This window comes from Neopelma chrysocephalum, unplaced genomic scaffold, assembly GCF_003984885.1.
Source record: "Neopelma chrysocephalum unplaced genomic scaffold, ASM398488v2 Primary Assembly neopelma1_82, whole genome shotgun sequence".
Lineage (NCBI taxonomy): Eukaryota > Metazoa > Chordata > Aves > Passeriformes > Pipridae > Neopelma > Neopelma chrysocephalum.
Genome location: NW_020897744.1, coordinates 2,689,822 through 2,709,462, shown reverse-complemented (window position 1 = coordinate 2,709,462; position 19,641 = coordinate 2,689,822). Strand labels below are relative to the sequence as shown.

At 39.7% G+C, this 19,641-nt stretch overlaps 1 protein-coding gene across 3 annotated transcripts; it reads right to left on the bottom strand.

Annotated features, from left to right (window-relative positions):
• Positions 1-2,860: 2,860 nt before the first annotated feature.
• On the bottom strand, positions 2,861-19,544 carry INPP5K (inositol polyphosphate-5-phosphatase K). Of its 3 annotated transcripts, none has more exons than XM_027691202.1 (13): positions 19,372-19,544; positions 17,135-17,419; positions 16,819-16,926; positions 16,039-16,147; positions 13,095-13,211; positions 12,588-12,760; positions 11,865-11,976; positions 11,217-11,326; positions 8,706-8,898; positions 8,334-8,471; positions 7,761-7,844; positions 6,409-6,513; positions 2,861-5,379 (listed from the first exon to the last, which is right to left on the bottom strand). In XM_027691202.1, the coding sequence occupies exons 1-13, from the start codon at positions 19,404-19,406 to the stop codon at positions 5,263-5,265; spliced, it is 1,686 nt and encodes a 561-aa protein (XP_027547003.1). In that variant the 5' UTR covers positions 19,407-19,544; the 3' UTR covers positions 2,861-5,262. The 3 variants fall into 3 exon arrangements, with proteins under 3 accessions (XP_027547003.1, XP_027547001.1, XP_027547002.1); XM_027691200.1 differs by lacking the exon at positions 17,135-17,419 and adding an exon at positions 10,600-10,626 and having other exon boundaries at positions 19,372-19,543; XM_027691201.1 differs by lacking the exon at positions 17,135-17,419 and having other exon boundaries at positions 19,372-19,541.
• Positions 19,545-19,641: the final 97 nt, after the last annotated feature.

Genomic DNA, 19,641 nt, shown 5'->3' with positions numbered 1-19,641 from the left:
CTGTTGTGAGAGGAAAAGATGAACCTCTGTATTTATACTAAGGGTTAGGTGTGAGCTGAAACAATTAAGTTCAAGACTAGTTTCCACTGGTTACAATGTGCCACGACAGTTCCAAGAAGCCTAAATTTATGCTTGTGTTTATTGCTGCCAACTTTGTTGATGTTCCACTTTACTCCCAGCGGACTTAGAATTCCAAGTCAAGTCGCTGCGGATGCTGTTTCAAGGTATTAGCACGAAACAATCACGCTGCAGACTTCAAAAACCTACCAAGAGATTTTATGTAGAAAAAATTTCTTCATCTTTGCCTCCAAGAGGCAGAGCAATAGAAAACACTGATTGCTCCCATGGTAACTACAGGAAGTTCTGCAAATTGCTGCAGAACGAAATCATTATTAATTGAGTCCTTGAGCAGCTAACTAATCATGACAAAGGAAATTAACTTGCACGTTACTGCACAAAAATGCCTACTACAAATATGAGAAAAATGCTCTGGTGAGCACTGGTTTAAGTGCAATTACAGAGCTTTACAATGGCCATGCCATCCATTAATGGAGAGGCCAGACCTTTCACTCCCTTCATACACCCCTCCAAAAAACATGCAGGTATCCCACCTGTGATGGGGGGTGGAAATCAGTCTAAATTTCAGGTATTTTAAGACTTGCTGATAGGAGGCAATTCCTTCTCTCTTCTTGGAAGAGCCAATTTTGAATTTTCAGCTGTACTACGAACCAAGTCCAAATGATAATGCTCGCCAAAAAACCCACCTAGTTAATAAGATTAACAACCACTGGCCACTCCAAAGCAGATCCAGGTAACATCATTCTGTTCAGCAGTTGAAAAAAACCAGCCTGTCACTGTTCTGTGTTTCATATCTGGAATCATTCTTATGCTTCCCTTAGCTGTTACACACAAGATTGTTCCACTCCAACAATTGTTGCCTTGAGCACTTACTTGCCAATACAGGGTTCTACTGAAAAAGAGATTTTATCACATTTAAAAAAAACCCCATTGCTGTCACTTCCCCAAACAAACCCACCATATGGAGCAATACCCAGCCTGTCCTTTCTCCCCTTCCTATGGAGAGAAATCACAAGGATTAGTCGTCTAGAACACAAGAATTGTGTAGTTGGAATGGCTCCTTTGATGCTGATACCAGAACTATGTGCACAAAAGCTTTTGAAAATGGGCTACAAGTCAGTGACAAGAGAAAAAAAAAGGATAAAGAAAGTAGAAAGAAGCTGAAGAAAAAAATTGCAAGAACAAAATAAAAAAGGGAAGAGAGGAACATAGTGTGGTCTTTGCTGAGCTCAAGCAGTTCACTGTAAAACCACTGTAACTACACTGAAAACACAGCTACAGTGAAAGTGGTATTTGATAAATAATCCTGAAATATTCCCTACCAGGGCTGATGTCTGTACTTAATAACTGCCAGTTTCAAAGTATGGTTAGCAGGTTAGAATGTTTGCTATTCTGTTTCTCTTCCTTTTGTGGTGCCAATATTCTTATTTTCTGAATATTCCCTGCACCTCTGCATTTCCTCTCACCAGTTTGCATTCCCAGTTCTCACACTTGTCCTGACTTCACTGTTTTCCTCTAGTGATTCTTCCAACCTGTGCTCAAATGTTCCCAAACAGAATTCTCTTGCTACTTTCTAATTTCATTGGAAAATGAGATTTCTTTTTGATTGTAGAGACCTTGGAAGTGGAAGATGACAGGTGCACTGTAAGAAAGAGAGGTGGGATGTTCACGCACAAATGGATGATTTTTCTCAAGCTGAAGCAATTAAACAGACAAGTTCAGTGCAGCTCCTGAGCAGATCAATTTCCAGAGTAACTGTGCACTGCATAGAAATTGCTTCAGTTCCATCACATTCCAAGAGTGAATCCCTATATCCAAGGGCTGAAAGGGACACTGGAAGTTTCCTGTCAGTAGCGCAGATTTATCAAAAAAGAGATCGTTTCCTCTCTCAAGGAATAACTAATTCAGGCTTTGTTCAACTGGCCTTTTCACTGCAGTATATTAATTAAGACAAGTTCATCTGAGTGTCACTTGGTGTCCAAGACCAGAGAAGGAAGTAGTGGTAGTGGAAACAATAGTCTTTATCAGAACGTATTTTTAGGGTCTAACAAACACGCAAGACATCTTAGAAATATTTCCTGTTTACACAGAGCTGTACTATCTCTGTGCAATGATACACTGCACATCCTGAGGTTAGCCAGGAATCAGAAATATATGGAAGTTAAATGAGGCTATATTGGACAACATTCCTTGGTGGACATATTTCCTATTTTTAAATAAATTCTCCAACACCAGGGAATTATGAAAAGTTACCCGTAGACGGAAATTATTTAAGTACAAATTTATATTAAAACATGCAAAATTTAAAATATGAAGCATAATGAAGCAGATCTCTCACAAAGACAAAAATGACACCTCAAATCACACCGTGAAAAATTCTCTGTGAAAAAGTGAAATTGGAAGAACCTGTTCTTAAAAATTAAGAAAGCAATTTAAGCGTTTGAGCATTTTTACAAGGAAAATACCAAACCCTCCTCAGTGGGGTAAGGGGGACAAAAATGCAAAATGATAAGTTCATTTAATATTGGGTTCATTGAAATAGGGGAAAAAAAATTAGATGAATCTGCTTTATCCAAAAGAAAAATAGCATCTGTCCTTACCCTTCTTTTGCAGCCCAAAGCCCTACACCATATGTTATTATTGACTGATTTCCACTCTAAAACACTGTTGTATCTGTGCATTAAACACGACCAAAGTTTCCTGGAGAAAGGTTACCATGCACAAATTAACCCTCCCCACCCAAACCAATATGCTCATTCTCAAATCAACAGAGGCCATGTACAACACTTCACTGCCAGGATTTATTTTAGAGGTACATGAAAAGAAAACACATGAGTATAAAAACATTTCCAGTGATTATAACATCCAATTAAAGGTGTTTTAAGAAAGATAAATTTCATCAGAAATTGCATCATTACAGGTCATGGAATAGTTTGAAAAGCTACCATAGGTAACAGTAGTAAACAAAAGTGCCTCTGTGTGCATAATACTGAAGAAAGAAGTACAGTTCTGTGCAGCATCCTACTAACAAGCAGTTCCAATCCCAGCTGCCGTGGGCATTTTCAGTGAAGTCCTGTGGTTCAAAGGATTAGTTTACAAAATGCAGCTTCTGTGTCCAGTGACAGAGGGTTATCAGCTCCCACACAACAGAAAGGCTCTCGAGTGTCTCGCCCCAGCAAAGCGGCTGCGTGGCTCCCCCTCTGAGCTGCTCCTGAACAGCAGATGCACCCTGCTTGGAAGAAACTGGATCTTGGTCCACAATAAATCACCAGCTGTGGTCTGGAATTCAAAGACCACTGTTCTTTGGGCTCTCCACAGAATTTCCTTACATGGAGTATGGTAATGGTTACACAAGTGAAATCAGAAACAGAGGACAACTCGAGAACTGCAAGAGTTATTGCAATTCAGCAGGGATTTGTCTGATGCCCTAATTGCCATGAGAAGTCACATACCTGAAAGATTCAGTGCAAAACAAATCATTGGGAGACCGGTACAAATGTGAAAACTGTTTCTAATATTGTTCCAAAGTGTAACAGGAATGTACAAACTGTAAACCTCATAGCAGTGTTAATCCAGGCAATGAACACAGTATCCTCTGAACCTGCCCTCACTACTCACAACTGGGAGCAGTTCCCAACACCAAGCTTTAAGCTGAATATGTCTAAAACCTACAGAGGCCAAGTGTTCCTAACCCTCACTGCAACTACCTGACCAGCTAACCTATGTTAGAGCTTCCACAGCATACAAAGACACCTGGCCCTCAAAAGATTTTATACAGTGAATGATACAAGCGAGTAACCGCAAAACAAACATCAAGGTGCTAACTTTCTATCTCAAAACAATCCTGAAAAAAATAAGGCTTCGAGAAAGAGAGCAAAAAGGAATTGATTCATTTCTGAAGCAGCATTCCAGCATAAACACACCAACATCCTTCGCTCTTCCACTTGAACCAAATTTGCTCTTTTCCATCCCTAACCACCAAGACAGTGATTAGTAACTAACTCTACTTACCATCCCTGGTAGGTAACTGGAAGCTTTGTATCTGTAACATGGGAGAATCACAAGTGCTCTTTTCCAGCACTGAAGTCTCAGATTCTGTGGAATGTTGGTGCTTTTTCCTATCCTTTCCAAATATCTTCATTTCCTCATCAAGAAACAAAACCATTTCTGAAGCTAACTACCTTTCAGGTTCCTAAAGGTACATAAAGTTTCTTATTGCATCTCCACCCTCAAGTGCACAGGATGTATTAAGGTCTAAGCACCATTTGAAAAACAGAAATTTTTAAGAATGATTGCTACAAATGGAAGAGATTTACAATTTTTATAAATGGAAGAGATTTACAATTTTTATAGCACAGATTATGCCAAATTCTTCACCAGTCATGGGCTCCTCACCTATGCTAAAGCATTTCTTTCAGAAATTGTGGGATCCTGGTCAACTCTGAGCCAGGGACTGGTATAAAAATGGTGTTATTTTACTTTTTTTAATGAGGGGGAGAAAGGCAATAGGCAAATTGCTTAATTGTTTTATAAAAGAAGAATTTTTAAAAAATCAGGAATAGTGCATTTCGATAAATGCATTTCAATTTGGAAAAATTAAAAATGGAAAATCCTACAAAGAGTTCTCAGTAAGGCATGAAGAAAAGGATCTACCAAAGGAGACTTTACACACTCCAAAGATTTTGTTTTCTTGTGACCTGTTGTCACACATGTTTCCCAAAAGGTAATTAGCTTACATTTGAAAGTCAAATAAAATTTCAAAACAAGCTAACTGGCCATATCTAATAAATATTTTAAAATAACTTCATTTAAACTCAAAATTTGGAAATCAATTATTAAGTGGTTACAGCATAGTAAATATTGCATCGTAAATAAAATATCCTCTACAAAAAAAGGATCGAGCCTAAAAATCTAAACATGACAACTTCCTTAGGTTAAATCATTGTATTAAAAATGTCTATCACCTTAAAACATACAGCATTCATCAAGTGCTATTTTTACAGTTCTCATCCAGTGCAAGAGAGTTACTCTCCCCATAATAAAAATATCTGTTTCCACAATAAATTATCTTCCACGAGCTTACAAAGTTTCTGAACAATCCTACCTGTCTTACTCCATCTTCTAAGAGTAAAAGCTTACAATCACTAAGACATAAAGAATCATCTGACTCCTGAATCAGGACCACTAAATGCTCTTCCTGTCTTCAGACTCATCACGCGATTCCAGATCGTCAGGTTTCTGCATCCAACTGTTCTCTTCCTGTGTCAAATCCTTTTCTGTTGAAGTTTTGCTGGGCAGAATCTAGGAGAAAAACAAGTTAAAAAACAAATTAACAACTCAAACCCACTGTTTTGCTCTGCACTATCACAATACCATTACATAAAGAAGTCTGTCATACTTGCTAAAAATTGAGAAAATTTAAAAATCTAGTAAAAATCCACTAAACTGATACCAAAACATTAAGTGTCATGCAAAATTGGATGTTGTATCCATGTATAACTGACAACCATCCTGCAGAGTCTCTGGTAGATATTAAGCTCAGAGGCAATAGAAATACACTGCCATGTTTCTCACCAAAACAGAGAGAAAAACAGGAATAGTAGCACTGAGATATATCAGCCAGCCCAGTGACTTTCATTACTGTATCCCCTAAGGCAATGCAGTTCCATAGTCTTTTAAAACCCCTTCATCCAACAACAGTGCAGAACTTCTATTTCAATCATTTCATGACACATTAGCACGGCCATGACAGCACAGAAAATTATGCACAAACAAAATTATTTTGGAAAAAACAGTGCTTGTGTAGAAGCAGCAATGCTTGGTTGCTTCATCTTGCTTGTGCAGGTTAAGTGATCCTTTCAGAAATTAAATGAAGCCTGTTAAACAATTAACCTGAGTTCCAGCTGTTCTGTCTTTCCCAAATTCAAGTGACCAATATACAGGAAACACTTCTGTGCAAATCTATCACAGAACAGAGCACAAAGAGCTCACTTACAATCTGCCATCAACCTGGCAGCACTTGGGTTCTCATTTTTATAGAAACTAGGACCTAACACAAGAGCCTGAAGTTTCAAAAGTGAAAGCTGAGAGAGAAGAAACCTGTCTTATTTCACTGCTATGTGTTGCCATAACAGCTACTCAAGAGTCTTTTAGCACATCAGCAAATTCTTTTATGGGATGTTAGCCAGGACATATAATTTTTAGAATTCCTTCTGCTGCCACCTCCTCCAGTATTAACACAGTTGCACACATCTATGTTCAGATGCATGTGAAAGCAATAGAAACTGAAAGGATCACATCAACATTAATCAATGCCTCCAAATACCTTACCTGAAAAGGCTCGCTGATACCAACTATTGTCTGCAAGTTATTGCTATAATAACACAGCAAAAATTCTCCTCCCATAGTAGGTATTTCTGAAGCACTCATGTAAACCTGGCAACAAGAATAAGAACAGGCAATGAGCAACTTCCACAGAAAAAGAAGTTTACAAAAAATCAGTCTCTGCCATTCAGGACACCATAAAAATCGGTATTGACTATTTATAAGCGGGTTTTAAAACATAAACTAAAAAGGATGAGGACAGAAATAACTCATGAAACCATCTGAAAACTAAGTCAGGGAGGAAAAGGAATATCCTTCACCATGTTAGCAAGATGAGTTGGTTCAGTGAGAAGGGAGAGGAAAAAGCCCAGAGAGGTTGTAGGGGAAAGGACAAGGCCTCGGAGCAGCAGGGAGGGAGCAGAGCTGCCTCCTGGTGGCAACGAGCTGTTGTATGAAGAGCAGAGCAAAGCACCACCTCGGTTTGCTCCTGTCCTGAAACCCCCCCGTCCCTAAACTGCACCCCACGGTGTCCTGCTAAAACAACATTCAAAGTGCTCAGATCTCTAAGCTTAGTGATAGGAAAACTTGATATCAGAGAACTTTTGAGCTTCTGAATATTTATACAATACAATTTGGGTTCCCGTTGTAAACTTGATGCTAACTTACAAAATCTTTAACATGAAATAACTGCTTTCCCTTGTCTGGAAAATCTTATCCATCCTTGCAGTCACCATGTCTCCAAAATTAAATTTTAATTTCTGTTTGTTCGGATAAATATCTCTGGCAACACACCATCTGTACTCCAAGTAAGTTTTGTTTGTTTGTTTTCAATCACTTTAGGTAATCACTACTCGCAAGCTTTGTAACAGACAGACGTTTTTAAAGAGGGACCAAAACATTCAGTAGTCAAAACAAAAAGTCTAAGAAACCTCAATCTGGAGCTGTATTAGGTACTTGGAACTGTGTAAATACTTACAACTGTAACCAAAATAATAAATACTAAGGATACACTGAGCAACTTGGACAATCAGATGAAAAAATGGCCCATTAATGCAGTGGTAGAAACAGATCAAAATATGAAATGACAGTAGTTTTTAGTACAATGAAAAGTCACTACAGGAATAAATTGCTTTTTCATCAATTTCCTTAAGCTATATGATCACACTGAGAAGGTGTGCCAGACTACCTGAAAATTACTAAGAATTAGGAAGAGGGATTTTAAACAATAATATTGCTCCCAATTAGCTTCAACTGGGAAAGAGGATACAGAACCACCAAGAGGAAGGGGATATGGGACAAACAGACCTTCAATGCTACTCTGTGGGAAACTACATTAGAAAGAAATACAACTGACTTACTTGTTTACTGTCTTTGTTAGAAGAGATTTCATCATCTTCTACCCAAGCATAAGTAACATAATCATTCATATGCCTGAAAGTCACCTGCAGAGAAAGATGCAAACCATCAGCTTCCTGAAGGAAACAAAAAGCATATTACATGGAAAACTCAAAGTTGTGAGAGCTGTTTACTACTGACGTAATTAAAACACTGCACTTTTAGGATAAAAACATTTTAGGGGCATGCACATATCTTCTGTTTCTCTCACCCTTCCACTAACTTATTTTTGTTCTTTCTTTGGTACATAAATCTCTTGAATTGCAGAAATCAGGGGAGAACAACTCCTTTCCATAGCTTCTACAACATTTTATTTAAATAAATCACCACGGTATCTTAGCAGAGAATCTAAGGGTGTGAAAGAACTCACATCTATGGAGCTAAACTGTCAGCACACAGAAACTATTGGTAATCAAGGAGAGAACTATTTCAGAGAGTTCTGCACTAGCAAGAATCACAATGCCCTAAAACTAGCAACTGCCTCCTCCAGTCCTATTCAACATCTTTGCTGAAGAGCCATGATATGATAACATCACCTTGAAGAGCCCAATCCAGTCCCAAGCACTGCTTGGGAATTCAGGCACTGCAGAGTAGCGGATGATAACATCATGTTCTGTACTCCACTCACCCTCAGGATTCAGCACGATCAAAGGAACTGAGACAAGAGGCTTCAACTGGGCAAAAGAACAGAATTTAAAGTCAGTCAACTCTGTCACTCTTTCAGTTATTCAAGTTATTCCCTGCCACACCTGCTGTGGGACTCCTAACTGAATGGAAATAAACTGACACCAATTTGCTGCCTTCACTATAAACAGAAGGAAACAGAGATTTTGGTTTAGAAAACCAGATTCTCTAAGGCAACACTTGGTAAAACAAACTTTTTCTTAACAACATAACTGGGACAGCACCTCAAGCCCGAATGTTCCTGTAACAGGTTTGTGGTCGCTGATGCCGTAGCTCATGTGACTGACATAGTTATTCAAAGTAACAAAAATTGTCTGCTCTTCTTCAGAGAATTCGCCTTCTTTTGATGCATTCTGGCAGAGATGTTTCACTCTCCAAAGAATCCTATCAGTCCATGCTGGCTTCCGTTTCTTCTCACTGCAAAAATGGAAGGTAAAAGCGAAATGAGAAGAAAAACAAGTTGGCCAAAGCTAAGAATGCTGTGCAAAATCTACTCAAAGTTCAAAGATAGTCAGATACATATCAATAAAAGAGGGCAATCACATTCAAGCTTCATTTTACAGCTCTGTTCAAAATGCTTTACAACCAACATCTCGTTAATTTGAACTCCATTAACCACAGACCAGTTTCATGGGTTTCTGAAAGAGGAGTAAAATGAAGGGGAGAAGGGCATTTCAGTGGGTTAGTCGGCTTCATACAGGAAATGATACTTTCTCCTAAAAAAAAAATAAATTCAAGAACATTGAGATAATACAGCAACTGCCCCGAGCTTCAAATGTACAGATATTCTCAGAAATGAGGGCATAAACATAAGGAATATGTAGGAAGAGTGTGAATGATGTTTGAAATTATTCAAGATGACTGAGGACAAGTTTCTTTTCACAACAAAAAAAGGGGGACAAACTTAGGTAGCTTATGGTAATCACAGGTGCCACAGCAATGCTTTATTTAAAAGTTCCTCTAAATTGTACCAGCCTGCATTGCAGGTCTTAAAACAACAGGCTTTCAAAATTCCATGATCAAGAAAGTTGTGCCTGCAACTGTGCTGTACATCAAACTGTAATCATAATGCAGAGTTTCAGAGTTTCCTCCTATTCCATATCAGTAACAACAGAAGACATGAGCCTTCCGTGGTTCCCTCTGTAGGGGGAGGAAGACTTAACAGCAACTTCTCTGTATGGATGTGTCACTTCAAATTGAAATGGAGAAAAGATCATACCCTATGGAAGGGGAATTAGAATGGACTGGATTGAGTTATAACAGTTAATGAGCAGGATGTGTAAGGAAAACTGTCAGTTTAATAACTCTGAATATCAAACCCAATGCCATTTAGTTCAATATTCAACATATTTTTATTTTACCCCTTCCCATATGCAAGTCTGACTCACCTTTAGTAAGGTGGAAAGATTTTAAATGACTAAGGGCCCTTATCCCACTTACTCCAGTAATTATATAAACCGACAGAAATCTTTATGAGCTGCCATATGTCTGCTCTGCTGTGCAAGAAAATACCAAAGAAACAGCTTAAGTTAATACACTCACTATTTTAGAGAAAATGGCAGATTAGATGGGAATCAAAATCTCAAAATTCACACTGAAAAAGTATCAAATCTAACAAAATACTGTGGATTTCATTAAAAGCACACTTTTGAAGGGTGCTTGCTATGAGGTCTGCTGATCTCCCCCCATCTGAGCAAAGTATCTCTGCTTGCTTGAACAGCAGCAGATCACACACAGTATGTGTAAGCACACTTTTTGTTCTTTAAATGAGCCAATACAGACTACCAGGCTATGAATCATTTGTAGAATGTCTGGGTTTGGATTATTATGAGTCTTTTTTGTTAACTGGATTTACTGCTGGTCTCATTATATATCTTTACACTCAATTAGGGAGCAAAATGTCTTTGGATAAAAAGGAATAAACATCCAATGTTAAGTGCAACAGCAGAGTAGATAACACTACAGCTTTCAGACAGGTTCAAAAAGTCCCTAAAGAAAATCAGCTGTCATCTGATTTTCAAATATTTCACAAAAATCAAATCAAAAGCTCAGAAAAGAGCCTTGTTTTGATTCTGAAATATTTATGAAACTACAAAATTCAGAAAGTTCTCTTCTTACTTAAACCAAAACAGGGACTTCTGTTCTCTGGAAGTAAAGAAAAAGATCAGTACAAAACCCCTGTTTGGACAGGAACTTATCCTCCTGTTAAAATATAACACTAATACTTAACAACAAACTTTAGCATCAGAGAAAAACTTCAGAAACTTAAGATACTACATTTACGACTTAAAATAATCAGTGAAGACAAATTTACATTAACTTTCAAATACCAGCATACCAAATAAAATGCTCAAACAGAGAAGGAAAACAAAAATTGCAGACAATTACTCTTTTTCTTTTGCTCCTTTCTGACAACCAGTGGGCACTTTTAGCTGTAAACAACAAAACAGAAGTGGCCTGAACAAGTGCTCATTTATTCTGTTAATCCAGTCTTTCCAAAAAGGAAGCTGGGTTGTTTCACTACCTCCCTCATGCAATCAGCAGACTCCAGCTTCATCAGCCAGCAATATTAATTTATTCAGATTTGATCAGTGAACAAGCCTAACAGAGTAGCTCAACAGCCCCAGTCAACCAGTACATTCAGGAAATTCAGGTTTACTTATTAAAGTGATATTTAACCAAGTCCACATTCACCCTCACATCTCACATTTTAACTCATCTTATTATGCTTTTACCTTGTATCATACACATCCGAGTAAAGGTCAAACTTGTAGGTGGGCTTAAACTGCAGAGGACCCTCTATGAATTCCTTAAGAAATGCTTCTGTCTTTTTGGCCATATTTAACTGCAGAAATAAAAAGTAGTTTTTAAAGTTCATGTTTAAAACTCAGAGCTTAAAGGGTGAGTGAGAAAGCTCCTCCAAGAATTCAACATCTCAGTCAGTACAACATAATTGGAAAGATAAATTCAGAAGTGCCTCTGTTACTGCCAGAACTCTTGACATGATCTGTCTACAAGTTTTGAGGCAATTGTACTCAAAACAAATTCCAGAATAAGGTTGTCTTAAAAATAATTCTTGGGAGAAGAGGAGAAATTAAGGTGAGGAACAACTGACAAGACATGAAGTTCTAAAAAAGCTCCACTCAAACACAAGCATTGTAAAGTAAGAAACTAAACAAAAGCAGAAATAGTTGGCAATTAATTGGGGCTTATGACTGAGAGAAGTCAGAGAACGAACAGCTAGACCTGTTCCACCTCATGATTGCTCTGAGCCTGTGTTCTTTAAAAGAAATTAGAAACTCTAGAGGTAATGTTAACTAATATGTTGTGTTTGTATGCATTAAAAACCAAAGCAAACCCCCCCACAGACTAAGGCAACATACCTGGTCCTTTTCCCAGAGCAGACTGTAACGCTTGTTATTGATGGATTCCCGGACAAAGTGGATGCCATAATCTGCTATCCGGAAGTTCAGATCTCCAAACCAGAAGAGAACACTTAAGAAGAAGAAGAAAAAACCATAAATGCAAAAAAACAAGGAAGATTTATAGGAATCCACTAACACGAGGGAAGAATTCAACAGAATAAAAGTCATTATGCTAATTAGGTGCTCTAATCACTTATATTACTTAATGCAAACAGCTTAAACACAAACATTAAGTAGTTATAGATAAGCTTACACAGGGACAACCTGCTGCTACACCAAAAATTTGAAGTAATTGAAACAGTAAATTAAGTCCCTTGCGCTCTTGCTGCTTGCTCATTACTGCCTGAATATTAACTTCTCCTGAGCCTCCTAATGATCTGCATCTCTGAACATTGAACAGCAATCAAAAGGATTTTTGGTATAAACAGGCTTCTAAAGCTTTCCTGCATGGCTTGTACAGTCTATATGCTAACTAATTTATGTAATTAAAGACAGGAAGAGAACAGCCTTGTAAAACAGATCTCCACCTTTCAGGTTATCTTTTCCCCCCCAGGATTCAGGCTGAAGGGACATTTAAAATAAAAACGACGGATGAAAATTCCAAACCCAAAACTCTTTAGTGCGTGAGTTCACCATATAATAGATAAAAACAACACCAACAGAAGTGGGTGAACAACTCACTCGTGCTCCAAGGTACTTGGAATATTCTCTCCTTCAAACTGCATTTCCAGGATTTTCTCAAAGTCATCCAGTCGCTGCTCTGTGTTCTCCATGTGGGCTGGCAAGTGGCAGTTCATGAAGCAGATCGTGTGACCATAGAGGGACATGCGAATGCTGACTCCTCCTTTGTTCCCCTGGGGTGGCAGATCAACAACATTCCCTGAACCTACACTCAAAGCCTCCACACTTAACTATTAACACCACCTATAGCTTTTTAAATCTTGCTATTTAGATTTAAATCAATACAATTTCATCCTACAAAAGTTGTTGCCTGTCAGCTAATAAACGAGTAGAATTATGGTCTGTGCAGTGCACTTGCACACACGGCTCAGACAAACGAGTCTTGCTGTTTGTCAGTTTATAAATTTTTAATTGAACCACATCTCCTCTCTCCCACCATGAAACCATTTAGAGGCACACACACCACCACAAGTAACCAGGGCAACCAAGTCTCAGGCACTTCCTTACCCAGTATCCATAGAGGCCTGTGCGTGTGAACTGGGTGTGGATGTCCCGGATAAAGGGGAGGTGGAGGTGCTTCACAAAGATCAGAAGCAGCAACCCCTGCATGCGAATGGAGGAGAGCTGGAAGAGAGACGGAAGAGGGAATGGTCATTTCCAGGGAGGCATTTGGAATAACCTGGGTTTACTTCATAGGAGCTTTTAGGTGAAGAACACCATAGCAGAAGTCATGCGATTCCCTCGCCGAGCGTGGCTTTGATCCTGGGACACAGTAAATGCAGGCACGTTCCAGTGCTCTGAGGAACACATTCCCTGCTTACAGACAAATCTGATCAATCCCTCAACTAATTAACACAGTTGTAACATCATATTACAAATCTGAATTTGACCTTGCCCAAACCTCTTTAAAGACTTTGCTTCTGCCTCCCCAGCCTCTTGTCCCTATCTTTAAGAATCCTGTTCAGTAAGAACCAAATCCTTGACTTTTCACCTGTAATCTTAAAATAGCTCACACGTACAAGTCCTCCAACAGCAGCAAGTTTTTCAAACTGAACCATCCTTCAGCAGATCACTAAGCATTCTAAATGCCACTAAAACACCTAAAAAGCACAGCAGGTAATTCTAGACATCTCCAAAAACAATGAGCCACAAACAGTGGCAACTCCTGCCTGCAGTGCCTGTAAAAACTGATTTACCAAACACTTCCAAAGCAACAACGCTCAGGGAGCACATAAGACACGAGTTTTTTTGTGGTTTGGGGTTTTTTTTGTGTGTGTGGAAATAGTCCAATAATGATACTCTTCATTATAAAGTTATGGACTTTACAGTGTTCCTGGCATGAGACAAAAAATTCATTTAAAGTGTTTGTTTTAATGATTTTAAATTAATTTAAATTTAAAATACAGACATTGAAATACATTAATTGTAGTTCAATTTTATGCTGGATTAACTTAAAAAAAGCCTACATTAAAGTAAAACCTGCTATTAAGAACAACATTGACTATACAACTGCTGGAGAAGTACATACATTCAGCCCAAAATTTAAAACAGAATTCCTCCTTTCCTTGCCTCCATATCTGCACAATTAAATGATTTCAGAATATATGTCAATGTTCACATTGTCCTTGAACCCAACAAAATATTAAACAGTATACTGAAGGGATGGATTGCAATTATTAGATGATGCATAAATATTTCAGTAGCCACCATTCTCCTCTCCATAATTACATTAATGAGATACCAAGATCTTCCAGTCCTGTTGTTATTTGATTTACTTCACTCTGCTGTGGCCAATCCCCAGACATTTCTCAAGATCCATATGAAACCACCTCTCTCTGTAGGTCTTGAACACTGCAAGACAACAATTCCTCCTCTGTTGGAACCAGCACACAAATACTTAAAGCCAAACCCAGCAAAGACCTTGCACAGAGGGAACATGATCCTGTGGATGGTGAAAGAATTGACTATGACCAACTTAACACTCGGAAAACAGACCCTGTTATTGAAGGGACACAAAGTCCCAAGGATGACACCCATCTCTCTACACCCAACCTCGTCACAGGTCAGCCAAGGGGTAAGTGCTCCTCCCCTCCTGGCTCAGTCCTAGGATAACCTCTCCTTGCTGCCTGTTTTGATTTTGACCTGGCCTGACAGCTCCCTCCTATTATTGGAGCTAATCCAGTCCTGCTGAAAGCCATTAGGTGGCAGCATCCATTCATTAGTGTGTCCAAACTGCCACATTTATAAATTGGAATTCAAAATCAGCCAGGCATACCACTAGGAATTCTTTCAACTGTCTGTATGCAGGGCCTGAATGTCAGCCCACAGACAGATTTTGAATGTTTATCAGCAATGACTTAACCAGAATGAACAATGTGGGCTTCTTCCTTTTTATAATTCCCAATGGGTCCTTTGTTTTGTTTAATCACAATTAAAATAACAGCACGACTACTGAGTCTGATTAGCATGCAGATAATACAATCATCTCAGCAAAATCACCCTGAAATAATGCTTGATTTAGAAAACCAATACAACATTCAAAAGGCTTTTAATTTCTCTTTATTAGAGAAATTCAGGATATCCTCCTATGTTTATTGTTTCCACTATTAAAATAGGCAGCACTTTAGCTGATCTTATGCCCCAGATATTAGTCAAAAATCTTGTCCTTTAAACTACCATATAATGTTGTAGGTCTTCAATCAAATCTGAAGTCCTCAGATAAATACACATACCCACTAAAATCCTGTTTTACATATATGCAATTTATTTTCACCTGCAAACAAGTTGGGAAAAAAAAGAAAAGAAAAAGGAACTTTAGCAATCTTAACAAAAATCACTGCCATTGCTTGGGATATTTACAGTGCAAGACAACATTAGAAGCATCACAATAGAGTTCCCCAATACTGCACAGAGCACGAAAATGTTCTAGAACAAGAGACAGACAGAGATATTGTGGCCACAAGAGATATGCTGTTGAGTGTAAGTTCACATCACATTTCATTTTAAATAATCTTCATTACTCTGTTCCTTGAGAGTGTGTTCTTACTAAGACAGGAGTATTTCTACTCATCACATGATTCTGCAGCACCTGCACTTGCCATTGTAGCTGAGCAGCTTCTTGTCGTGCGTCATCTGAGCTGCAAAAGCATCAAAACTGCCCAACTATTCCAAATGAGACATGAAAAACCACATGTCCAGTTTTTACTGCTAAAATTAAGGACATTAATATTAATAGAGAAAAATTAAAACCGCCCTTATCAACAAAGCAGGAAAACACAAGTGTGATGACAAATCACTTCTAACAAATGTGTACCTATGGAAGTGACTGACACCTGCAAAAAACACCGTCAACTTATCTTTTACAGAGAGTTTGAGGAAAAGAAAATCTGAATGGAGCTGGGGAAGACATTTCCCTTCAGTGCTGTGACACTGAAGAGATGTAAATAATTACCTTGATGTATCCCAAGGGAGACAATACAGTCATGAAAAAAATGCTCCACGGATCATCAAATGCCAAGTCAGACAGAAAATTGGTGATTTTTGAGTTCACCTCCTGTAAGCTGAATACATCACAATTACTCACACTGTATCAGTTGGTTTCCACACAATTCACACAACCTTTGCAGAACACAGATCACAACACCCTAAGCTCAAGTCAGAAATTTCTTGCTGTTCAGTTTCTCACTCACAAGCAGTTTAACCCACCCACAGGTCTAACACATCTAACACCGAGAAAAACAAAGTTAAAGGAGCTTATATACACATGAAGGCAGAGTTTCAGGTTCTAGATATGACAAATAATCTGTCAGGACTTCAAATTTTCAAGAAAGTTAGGAAAACACAATGGCAGATTACACCTAATAAGCTTGCACTAATTTCCTTAAAATATGCTGAATATTGCATAACTGTCATATCAAAACGAACGTGCCTTTACCAGATAACAAAGCAAACAGCAGCCAAAACATTTTGTCTGTTTAGAAAAAAGATATTCCGTGTTTTGTCACAAAATAGCAGCATAAAGAAGAGAAGCTTCTCCTGCTATAAATCATCTTTGTTGTTAGTTAGTACTGTTAGTCAGACTAACTTAATCTTCACCTTCTGGTAGTAGTAGTATTAAACCATCTCCCAGACAGTGATTCACATCACAGTCCTCCCAAAACAGACCATAAGCTGTTGAGACTTGGCAGTTTTGCAATAAATTTACAAAGCAAGTTCTTTAACATATACTTACCCTATAACATACATATCCATAGTCGGGCCCAGTGAATTGAGCTGAAGTAAACTAGTGACATCGGGAGGTGGAGAAGCTGTGCCCACATTCCAGGTAACTAAGTGCAGTCTACAAACAAACAAAAATCACACAAAACCATTGCTAAAACTGAAGCGTGGACAGGCAACCAACCCTAAGAACGCCCTGATTTCCCCACAGAATTCCTGTCTACAGAAAACAAAGATTTTCTGTCACTTTTCATCACTCTTCGCCAGCTAAGCCTTAAAGAAAAACCCCAACGCCACCACAAGAAACAACCAGCCGGGGGGAACAAAACCTGAAGTCTTGCCACTTCAGCTTTTTCCCGCAGATGAGGAAAGCTTCATCTAGGGTGCGAGACACTTCCTTTTGGATCTCATCATCCGAGCTGATGTCCTCCACACAAGCCATGAGGTGGGCTACTCTCTGCCGGAGTTGCAGGCGGCCGCTGGAGCCTGTGCTGCCGACGCTGCCCGAGCGGCTGCGGAAGTTGTGCAGGTTTTCCAGATCGTTCAGGGAGAACCCCTCGCAATGCTGAGACGCATCCTCGCCGCTGAGGGATGCCATCTGCTCAAAATCAAACCTGCCCTCGGAAGGACTGGCCCATTAAAATCCCAAGTGTATAAAAAAACAAAGTGGACAAGGGTCTTCCAGATCAAGTGGAACTCAGCATTGCTTCTAACACAAAAGGACAAATGTAGGTGCAGCGACGCTGAAAAAAAAACCCTCTGGCCTTGCAACTGCACTCACTGGGTTGTTACAAAAGCTGCAATCACGTCCTACCACACACAGGGAATTGTTTCTTCATAATAGATTTAATGTGGTTTAATTATATAAGCTCGAGATTTAAAAGAATTTATTGTTGATTTGAATCGATCATGTGCCTGTCTGTAGGTAAGAAGAAATATAATCCTCAGCTCCCAAACATACAAACTTCTGACCAAAACCAAGTAAAGTTACTGCTCCTCCTGAGCACTGTCAGAAACATTTGCAGGTCATAGAACTTGTCTGTTGTTTCTTTACAAGGTGGTGATTTCAATGTCAGAGCTTATAAAAAGAGATTCACTCAACCATCAGTCTTGCTACATGTCAGACTGACTTAAAAACACAATAAATGTTAATTTTCCATCCATCTTAAAGGCCTATAAGGACCTTATAAACACTGATAATTAAATAGTGAATCCCACCAATACATCCATTATTAAGGCCGTATTTTTATCCCCCAATCAGCTCAAGGTGACACACAATGTATGTGGAAGAGCTGGAAAGTGACCTTGCATACCACACTAAAATGATCCATAATTTCCCTCACCAATAGTTTCTCTTTGTAAGACTACGCCGAAGTCAGTCAAAAGCTATTCTAAAACAAATTTATAGGGGAAAAAAAATGTAGGTACACTGCAGATCTAATTCTGCCATCAGAGTATCACTTGGGAACGCTCTCCAGTTACTAATTTTGTAAGACAATTACCTGATTAAACAAAACTGAAATAATATTGAAGCCATCAGTCATTACTGACAGAAATTCAATTCTTCAAAGTGCCCAGTGACTACAGTACTGATAAGAACACAGACTGCAGGGGCAGAATTTACACCAAAAGCAAAAACATTTGTAAAATTTTTAAGAACATCCTTAATTATGCAGTTTCACTGCGGGGCCATTTAAGCACTGCCCACAGTCAGGAAGGGGGATTTGAGTGATGCCCATTTCCACCTGATGCCACAAACACAGCTTGTACCAAAGGGAGGATTTTACTCATGGTAGGGGTTTGGGACACGATCTTAAAGGTCTTTCCAAGCCAAACTATCCTGTGATTCTATGAAACCATCCTGGAAGCTCCCAGTCCCACTGGAGCAAAGCTTCAGTGCACTTTCTGCAAACACTGTCCTAAATACAATAAGTGTCACCGACTCCTCAAATGATTCAACAGTAGAGAATTTTTTAGGGTCAGAGCGTTTATAATACCACTTTCAGATGATTTTTAGGATCTTTGAGCAAATGCTAGTGTTTGTTGGTTTGGTGTTTCTAATTTTCGCGTCACAGTCACCCAACTACCCTCTAAGCAGGTTTCTGTAGCGAACCGAGCCTACAGGACATCACTCACTGACAGGGGGAAAACACAACATACAAACACCGTAAAAGCAGAAGCCAAAGATCTACTGAAGCTCCTTCTTCCTCACAAAAAGCGACAAGTTCGAGACTCCCGGTACGTTACGGACAGACAATGTCTATGATGTAGCGCAGATGCCCGTGCCCTCATTACACACCCACAAGGGCTCTGGGGAGCCCCAGGGACCCAGCAATACCCCATAAGCCTCCCTGAACCACCCCAGCACCGGCCTCCCAAACCAGAAAATCAGCTTTTCTCCTCTCTTTCATATGACTGCGCAACGCCGCCAATTTGTGTAACCCCCCCCGGCTAATAAGCACAAACACAAGTTTCGCTAATTCTCGGCTAATTTACGTAACCGCTTGGCTACACTTTTCGGAGGAGCTGCCCTCAGACCCGCGGCCCCTCCGCGCCCACCGCTCACCTCAGCTCCCTCACGGGAGGGCCAGCGGGCTCCATGCCCGGGGGTTTCCCGCAGGGAAGCGCTGCCGAGGGGACGGGGAAGGGGACGGCGGAGAGCCCCCGGGTCCCCTCACACGGCCCGGCCCGGCCGCGGCCTCCGCGCCGCCCTCAGCGCTCCGACACCATTGGCGCGCGTGACGGGGCCGGGACAGCGCCGCGCCAGGGCGCCCCCAGGCGGGCGGGAGGACCCGCGGCAGCACCGAGGCGAACATCCCACCCCCCCCCCCAAAAT